General features: G+C 40.8%; 1 protein-coding gene across 1 annotated transcript; it reads left to right on the top strand.

Moving 5' to 3' along the window:
- The first annotated feature begins 132 nt into the window (after positions 1–132).
- On the top strand, positions 133–9,781 carry sar1b (secretion associated, Ras related GTPase 1B). Its single transcript, XM_010737658.3, has 7 exons — positions 133–341; positions 3,986–4,061; positions 6,260–6,379; positions 6,627–6,692; positions 7,097–7,200; positions 7,441–7,572; positions 8,052–9,781. Exons 2-7 carry the CDS (start codon positions 4,004–4,006, stop codon positions 8,166–8,168), a joined length of 597 nt encoding a protein of 198 aa, XP_010735960.1. The 5' UTR covers positions 133–341; positions 3,986–4,003; the 3' UTR covers positions 8,169–9,781.
- Positions 9,782–10,023: the final 242 nt, after the last annotated feature.

The following is a 10,023-nucleotide window of genomic DNA, read 5'->3' as shown; positions in this document are numbered from 1 at the left end:
AATAAAAAACGCGTATGGATGATTCCAGTGAAATATATGCGTGGGTATTGTCGAAATTAAGAGATAACACTCGACGATCCGCTTATTGCAGCTCTCCCGTCGGAAGCCTGAGTGTGAGACATAAACAGGAAGCGGCTGGGCAGAGTTCGGGGAGTTGTTGGACAGCCATTGCAGTGTCGTGGCTCAGTAACAAAACACGAAAACGGAGAGAGAGCGAGAGAGCGAGAGGAAGAGCTGGTGTACCGCAGGCTCTCTTATTTTTTTTTCCCGACCGGGAGACCGAATTTACATGACTACAAGAGCGAACGCATTCGGCAAATCACTCTCCTCCTAAATAACGGGTGAGTTTTCAGGACACATTTCCTCCGCCACGGTTTAGAAAAACGTCAACGCTCGGCATCTTAGCCCGTTAGCATCGCTAGCACCAGGTCGGCTAACTCAGCGTATTATTTCAGATATCCATGAACTGAATTCATATTTATTGTCCCAGTTGTATTTATTAGCGAGAGGGAAATACTCCCACGGTTACCACTGCGCGGTGTTGGTGCTGTATCGATGAGGTATCGCTAAAGCTAACTGCCGATTAGCCAACGTAGCTCCTCGATGCAACGTCGCCTCTGAGAGACTATGACACGTAGCTAGGTGGCTTCCTGCTAAAGCCAGCTAACGAGCCGGCCTCACCCAAGGTTTAAAAAACAAACAAAAAAACAAACATGTATCGTATATGTGTATAGCTTCGACTTTGTTATTGTGATATTGGGTGATATTAGTGTTTGTTCATTTGCCGGCGTCGAACTTGTCGGAACAATCATTTCACGTAGCAGCCACGTTAGCCGTAAAAAGGTAAATGGGGAGCTAACTACTCGCTGCTACGTTGACAGAGGTTGTGAGCTGGACTTCCTTTTTGACAGCCGGGTCGAACCGCATCCAGTTTGTTTCACTGTATTTAAAAGATCCACAGTCTTGTGACACGTGGTTTGATTCACAAGACCTGCCTGAAAGATCACAGTATGTGGGAATTGATATGGCTCTATCCTCAGGGGGGAAACGTGTCCTCCTGTTACTGATCATCTTCATTTGAGAACTGAAACCCATTTCTAAAATAATTATTTTCAAGTCGTCCTTGTTGTCTAAGTTACATTACATTATTACATTGCATTTAGCAGACGCTTTTATCCAAAGCGACTTACAGAGGAGGAGTTTGAGGAACCATTTCCAGTTGTTTGTCAGACAATTATAGATTAATTTAGAGGGTGGATGGTAATGAGGGAAAACTGTCCAAAAGGTGTAGATTTTTTTTTTTTTTTAAGTACACTCCTGTTCAGTCAGTAAACAATCATGTGCTGAGGGTGTTAATTTGAAATAATGCCCATTAACCATTGACAGTAGTGAGTTTAGCTCTAGTCAGATTCCTCCCTTGCACCCTCAGTGATCACTTGGCAACCAGTCGTTCTGTATCAGTCACTTTAATGCGGTCAGTCATGCTTGTCGATGAGTTTACCCAGTTAAAACCATGTCAACCATTAAAACAACTTAAGGCTGCCTCAGGTAAAACTTTGTCACTGCCACATGCTTTGAATTTTTATAACCCGCATTGGTCTCATATGAGCCGATATTTGCCGGTGGGTTGTTATCAGTTACCGTCATATTGTTTCACATTCACAGCTGCATCACGCCACACGTGGTCGCGTCAGTCTGTAATGAACAGCCCACAGTGTCGTAGCAGCCAATGGGGCGTGGGCGTGGGAGCATATGGGACTAAAGTGTAACAGCGGATGACATGTAGTTCAGCTGTATTTGCGTGGTCCTGAACTTTGGCTGCCTTATACTTTAGCCCTGAAGTTGTTTGCATGTTACGTAACTACGGCTAGAGGTCAGCACCAGTTTGCCTCTGTAACTGTCGCAGAGTGTGTGTGTGTGTGTGTGTGTCTAATGTGGCAAACATAACCACGTTCGCTACATTATGGGGCACGGATTTTGATGGAATTAAAAGCTTCTCGTTTGCTTACAGAGAGAGGATGTTTGTGTTTTCTCCGATTTTCACGACACGTGCTGAAACATTTGATCACGCCACTTTAAAAGAGGGGAGAAAGAAGTCTGTGTGTACTAGAATAACAAATGAACAACTCTTGTAAGTAAAAGTCAAAGAGCTGTTTGATTTCACACGGCTCCAGCAGGTCCTATCTCTGATCCATTTTGTTTTGATTGAAATGCAATCTGGCTAGCTTGTCACAAAAGGCTAAGACTAGTCCTCTTTCACAAGGCCCATGCAGATGGGTTTCTCTTGAACAACACGCTCATCATGCCTGTGGAGGAGCCGTCAGATGGTATGTGATCAGTCGCCGAATCTCCTGTCCTTCTGTCCAAAGACTTCACTGGAACAAGCTTATCATTGGCTGTAGAAAGCCAGCCATTGTTCTTATCACTAGATGCCACTATCTGTATGATGGCTTAAGACAGGCTGCATTCTTAGAAGTGAGTGCCTCAGGTTTGAGGTGAGAGGTGCTGAATGGTTCCCTTTGGTCTTATGATTAATAAAGTGAATATTAAGCCATCAAATTTGGACAAGAATTTGCCAATTTATCTTTATAGTTATGCTCTTCCCAAGATTTAGAATCTCAGTATTATGTTTGTTACATAACTTTCACCTTTTCCTGCTGTCCAGTGCTTTGAGTATGTGAACGACTGAGAACAATAATAATATTAAACAGCTTGCAGAATTTTCAGGTGTGTCATGTTAGTTATTTTGACGAGTCTTTCTGTTTATACTGGGTATGAAGGATCCTATAATAGTCAAGTAAAAAATGTGCAGTATTTTATGTGGATGTCCAAATAGTTTCGGTGATGTATGGAAAGCTGAAGCCGCCCAACCATCTTGTGACAACTGGACATTGATAGTTTCATCAGCCAGACAAAGTACGCCTGATACTGGTAAAAGCCGGCATATGCCGGTGATGTAAACCAGCATAAAGTGGCCTGAGCAAAGTGAAGGTGTGCGTTTCAAATACAGCTCTGTGAATAAAAAGGTATTGTAAACTCAAAGACTAATTTAATAAAATGGTGTAACATACGATATCATTTTTAATAATGCACCATATTTTTGTATTCATATGGGGATAATGGCAATATTCAGACACGTTGATCTAATGATGTCATACTGTTGCACAACAACACGTACAGCTGAAAGTGAAAGTAACATTGCTACTAGCCACTGCGGATGAGTCCATTCCAAAAAGGAAGAGACTTCCGGAGAGTGGAAGTGGTTTGTTTACATTACAGAAGATCGAATGTGCAACAACCCACAGCAATTTGTAAGAAATATCAGAAGACAGTAACAGCAAAAGGGGCACATACAACAGACTTGTTTGACCACTTTAAGTGGAAGCACCGAATATAACCATCATGTGACTGTGTGCGTTATAGACTGTGTTAATTATTTGTTTGCTAGAAGGAAGCGAAAGCTTTGAAGAATGCAAATATGTAGGCAAGAAGGCGCATGACTGCCACAGAGGATTTTTACCATGCTTCAAAGCCTTGATGATGCTGAGTCTGGGTGGAGCAGGTTTGGATTGCTAGGTCACTTGAAAGTTCTTCCCACACTGTAGTTTTTCTTTGCTTCACACTGTGTCAGTGTACAAGTTAAACGATGGCACCAGTGCCAGGAAAACAGCTGATTTTGCAGAAGGAGAACTCAGATTTCTCGATCAATATAGTATGCAACAAGGACTTGTATTTCTTCCATTGGTAACATATAACATTGTAAGAAAAAAAGTGCCTAATTTCTCTTTAATGCGGCTGTCCAAATCCCTGGAGTTACTGATAAACTGATGCTTTGTTGCGTGTTCGTGCTTCAATTTTGCTCAATGACTGTATGATAGTGATGGATGTTGGCGGCAAACTAACACGCCAGATCTTCTGTTTGTCTTGTGTGCGCTCATGTCTTCTAATCTGCCTGTCTGTCCCCCCCTCGTTTGTTTTTTCTCAGGATTCAACGGCTCCGGATATGTCAGGCCTTTTAAATTGGCTTTATAGCAGTTTCAGTGGTGTACTACAGTTCTTAGGTGAGTATTCCTGATCACACACACACACACTCAGTAATTCAGTGTCACTGCAAACAGTTTTAGTCATTAAAGTAAAAGAAAAAACAGGGTGAGCATATTAAATTGGGAGAGGAATGTGTTGCACATGTTGTCTGCCACTAAACATGGTCAATAGCAAGTGTGATCAGCCCCAAAAATCCTAATAGGAGCATCCTTGTAATGTAACATAGTTGGTCATTTGAGAGGGGACTTATAGTCGATTGACTTGTTACAACTGCTGGTCTATCTTACACCTCAGTCCTGAATCGTTAAGTAAAAGGCTTAGGCTGATGTGCACAGTAGTGATCTTTGTTGTGGTAGAAGCTGATAGGAAAAAGCAGGGTCTCTTTACAGGTGTTGGTTTACGTCGTGCACAAGAGACTCAAATCTGAAACACAAACACCCAGACAGTATCGGCAGGCACCACTCCTTAACTGCTCCTTCACACTACAGGATGTCATGCAAGTAGACATTCTCAGCAAAAGCCCATGTCAGACAAAAACACATCAGTTTATGTGGTCAGTGTAGTAAGACAGTAGTATGAATCACTACCATCGCTAGCGACCAAAGCATAGAGCACTTACACAGGCTGGCTTGTGGGTTTGATTCCCATCGGGGGCACACATGCTAGTTATATTTATCTAAAGTGGCTCAGCTAAGAGCATCCAACATACAGGCCTGCTGATATTAAGGAACTCAATTGTTTTAGTAAATAAAATTTCAAATCTGCTCCCTACTGTGCATTTACAAGCAATGCTTCTACTGAAGTCCGCACGCTAACTATCACATAATTGTATTTAATTAGTGACAGTTGACTTAAAATAAATCTTTAATGATGGATTTCATTTGGTGCTGTGTTTTTGCACTTTAATGCAGCGGAATTGCAGTAGCTTTCACATGCACTTTATATTTCTGTTTCTGAGTGAAATATTGTCAGAGCTCATAAATACTACCTTAGTCAGAGGTGATTGGATCATCTACAGACAATTGCACGATCAGTGTAAACATAAAAGGCACACAAAAGAAATATCTCCCAGAAATGTGACAAATTTTCACCCCAGTTTTTTAAAAATGTGTTTGTGATCGATATGTTTATCTGAAATCTGGAAAACCCTTCATATGTAGTAGCTGCTCTTCTCCCCCGAAGAGCTCTGTCGTAGTTTCTGTGTTCAATGCTGATCCCATGAAGCGGCCGTTCCTGTTCTCCCTGTCAGACAGGTAGCATAGTGCTGTTGGGAGTAATAGTAACGTCTAGTACAGCTGACTCAGTCAGAAATTTCACAAACCCACTGGGTATCACTGCGCTGACTCAGAGTGGTAAACACAAAGCCTTGTATTCTTGTCAGGAGAGTTAAGGAGCAACCTCAGTTTCACCCTTTGTCCTGTATTCAGTTAGTCGCTACACCCATATGAGAGAATGAACAATAATCTTGACAGTTTTCTTTTTAGCATTTGTGGGTTTTTTGGGGTTTTTTCTCAATCAGTATGTCTAAATGTCATTCCTAGTATAATAGATCTAACTAACACTAACACTACCTTCAAACTATGGTATGTGACCACCCTCAAGTGGTACATGGAGGAATCTCTGAAATATATTTTAAAAATGTAATTAATTTAAAACCATAATATACTACAACATTTATTGAATGTAAAATAAACTATGAGATCACTGGAATGTAATTTAAAATACATCTTACATTTCCTGTAATATTTGGTTTCAATATCACCCTGCCATCCTTGATTCAGTAAAGGATGTGTTAAAGCTAAAGTATGATATATAGTTTAAAACCGCTGCAATCTCACAACGTGAAATATTAGGAACAGGAGTCTTCCTAGCTCTGGCTCTTGCATGACCTGTGTTGCTGAATAGGGTTGTCCTATGCTACTGTTTGTCATAATGGTGGTACTAACATTTTCTGTGGTGGTACGTGATTTGAGAAACACTGCATCCAGGAATACAAGGATGAGATTGTCTTTTTTTTTGTGTCATTTAACGTTCATAATGTCAAGTAGAGCTTGGAGATTGGTAAACTGATTAGGTCGACAGCCACTTGTCAAGAGACTATTTCTGTGTGAAATGTCCAAATACTAAGCATTGTGTCATATGATGCAGTCTGTCTAAAGAAGGAGGATTTTACGTCCCAGGTTTGTGTTCTGAAATGCTTCTGGCTTTGTTTCAGGACTGTACAAGAAATCCGGCAAGTTAGTGTTTCTTGGCTTGGACAATGCTGGCAAAACAACACTACTGCACATGCTCAAAGATGACAGATTGGGACAGCATGTGCCAACTTTACATCCAAGTGAGTTGGTGCTACTCACTCGCACACATACATGCGCATCCACACATGCTCAATCAGTAATGTGCTGAAAACCATCCGTGCAAAAATTAATTATTCACAGCTATTTATGTTCGCTATTTTTAACCAAACCACTGCTGAATTTTTGATTTTTTTTTTGGTGTGGGGGGGTTTAGCTATTGTGTGTCAGTGATTTTTGAGCTGCCTGACTTCTCAGATTCGTTCATGATCATTTTCTTTCTTTCTCCAGCCTCAGAAGAGCTGACGATTGCTGGCATGACTTTCACCACCTTTGACCTTGGAGGCCACGCACAAGGTATGTTTTGTGTACACTAATGTTTGGTGTTTGTGAAGCTCCGGTACCGCTTTTCACCGCCAATATATGAACTGTAAATAAAGTGATCAGGATATTAGCTGCTTTCTTCGAGGAGACGTACCTGATCTCCATGTGGGGAAAATGCAGCATGCAATTTGTGCACCCCAAGAAAATTCTCTTGAACTAACTCCTAAATTCCACCTGACGTGGCCCTGTGACATCATGGCTGCAGTGCTGCTTTGGTCTGTTCTCCACGCAGCTATATATCCCACTAGGAGCACTGGTGGAAGCTAGTGGAATTTTGATGCAATACTCCTGATAGCATAAGACTAATAAACCAGACAGACCGGAATGTAAATCTCTCATGTTTATTTTTCTTTGTTTGTTTGTGTCTTTTCACACAGCCCGCAGAGTGTGGAAAAACTACCTCCCTGCCATCAATGGCATTGTCTTCCTTGTGGATTGTGCAGACCACACCAGATTGGGAGAATCAAAAGCAGAACTTGATGTAAGTGTCTGCTATGTATTAGGTCACAGTTGAGCAGTGTGTTTGACAGCAAATCCACTTTTGAAAAACCTTAACTTTTTCTGGTGTTTGACACCAGCAAAGTTGAGATAGTGGTAGGATAGTCTGGGAGCTTATACATTTATTTATACATTAGCTGTTTACTCATTAAGCAAAATAATCATCTATAGTGATAATAATCTAAAGTAATACCACATAGTAATACCCAGTCTACCTTCCCAGGCATTAATGACAGATGAGACCATCGGAAATGTACCTATCCTGATTCTGGGCAACAAGATCGACAGACCAGAGGCCATCAGTGAGGAGAAGCTGAGGGAAATTTTTGGATTGTATGGACAGACGACAGGCAAGGTGAGTAGACACAGCACTTATGATAAATAACATAAATATAAATATAACCCCCCGTCCACTTTCTAGACTGGGGAAAAGTCTGTGTTTGGACAAGGGAAAATGAGTTCCCACTCCAGTACACTGACATTGAAAAGTAATTCAGTTGTGGTGTCAAAATACTGCTGGCTGGTCCATTTGTCAGCATTAAAACATGTACCAAACATCAAGTTTAAGTTTGCTAGGTAAAGTCTTGCAGGAGCTGCCTTCATTACCTGTTTGCCAAGGTAAAAGAGCAACTTGACACAACCCGTTGTATCTATTTGCATATTCAAAAATGCATTTATACCCAGCGCTCGCTCTTGAACTCCTCACGAATTATAACTCGCACTGCAAGAGTTGTCCAGTACTTAAGGTTGTTTTTGTTTTGTCCCGAGGACAGAATTAATCTATTCTCACAAGAAAGTTGATTTAGTGCCTTTTTTTTCCTGCTTCTCTCTCAGGGTAACATTCCCATGAAGGAGCTGAACACGAGACCACTGGAGGTGTTCATGTGCAGTGTGTTGAAGAGGCAGGGCTATGGCGAGGGTTTCCGTTGGCTCTCTCAGTACATCGATTAAAGCAGCCATGCCCCATAACACACCCACACCACCACCAACAACACCATCGGGAGGGGGCGCTAAACCCAGCCACTCAAGACGCCCAACCGTTACCACCAGTACCATCATACTCAGCCCCATGTTTGGTTAAACAAGTCTGCCTCCACCTTCAGAGAAACCAGTACAACCTGATCCCAATAGACTTTTATTGGTCGAACATTTGGTTCTGCACTTACAGAATTCATACCTGTCCGTGCGCGCACACACTCACTCACTCGTTTCCATCTGTCTTTTTCTAAGAGAGTAACATAGCATTGGTTCCACAGCAAAGGATGTTCAAATTCAAACGAATGCATTTTTTCTATATTGTGTCTGTCGTTTGCTGCCCTCTCCCCCCTCCCTTCCTGCCATCTGTTGAGTGTGATGATAGATGCATTATAACTGTAAATCTGTATATGATTCCATTGGTATATCAACAATCCCTGATGCCTCTTTCCCCTCTTCAACTCATTTTGAGCAATGCGAAAGAGCACCATAGTTGTATACATTGCAGTACACTTTTTTAACAGTAAAGACATTCATTCCACATTCTATTTAATCAACGCATTTTGGTTTGTCCTGTTTTTGTTTTGTTTTCTTCTTGTTTTTTTTTCTTTTACATTTCAATAAATAAAATGTGTGGCCACGTATACAGCCCGCACTATAGAGGCATGGCTGTTTCACCCATTTATTAAAATTTATCTTAGTGTATCAGAAATTAAATCCATTACTTTAGGTTACTTGGAAGTTAAAATACTTTTGTTCCAGACTTCTATCTCATGGGCACAGTAGCATTGAATAGATCCAAGTAAGTCTGTCGGCTCCCCTTTTAAAACAGAAGCATGGGGTGGTAGTATAGCAGATGGGAGAAGATGTTTTTAATAGAAAATAATACTGGCTATAACCCAGGCAAGGTTTGATGAAATCGTGTAGATGACACAATGGTCAGTTGACGCAAAGAAAACTATTTAAGTTAAAGAAACTTTGGGATAAATAGCTTGATAACATGCAGTAAGCGATGAAGGGATGAATAAACAGATGCTTGTAACATCTAGGAGAAGTCAATATTAGAAGTCCATCCTACCAATGTATCTTCCAGCGCAGACCTCTTTACAGGCTGACTCTAGACCAAGCGTAGACAACAGGAGACAGTCCTACAGCAGGAACAGGTAGATAGGCCTAAAACGCCTCTAAGAAAGGGACCATATATATACATATATATGAAATGTACACCAACATCGTACATGGATTTTGAATTTAAGTGGTATCCTTTAATCTATGTGCATTACCAGAAACTATTATGCATGCCTTGTTCTTTTGATTTTTTTTAATGACCATTATTCCAGAGAGTGCAACAAGAGGGAAAAAAGATGCCAAAATTTACAATGAGAGCTGATTGTCATGATTTTTTTTTTTGTTGTTGTTTTTGTTTTTTTTAACGGAAACAATGGAATTGCGCTTAATACACATTTTTTCTGTCCCTATCCCTTTGTGTCTCTTTCATTCCCTCATGACTACGTGATGAGCTGTTCCAACGAGGGTGGGACTCGCTGTTGTTTGCATCATAAAAAAATGTAATAAATGTTTTCAATGAATAACAGGCTTTAACAGTGGTCCACAATACAGACTGATTTTTATTTATTTTTTGACATTTCTTTGGTCAGATCAGCTATTGAAGAAGCATTTAGTTCATTTACTTAAGTCAAAGTACCAATACAACATTATAGAAATACTACACTGCAAGTTTTGCGTTCAAAACCCCCACTTAAATAGAAGTATCAGGATAAATACACAGTTTGCTAGTTAAGTGCAGTGGTTTTAAGGGGTGGGCTGCCTC

This window comes from Larimichthys crocea, chromosome XXII, assembly GCF_000972845.2.
Source record: "Larimichthys crocea isolate SSNF chromosome XXII, L_crocea_2.0, whole genome shotgun sequence".
NCBI lineage: Eukaryota > Metazoa > Chordata > Actinopteri > Sciaenidae > Larimichthys > Larimichthys crocea.
This window is presented reverse-complemented; position numbering and strand designations above follow the sequence as displayed.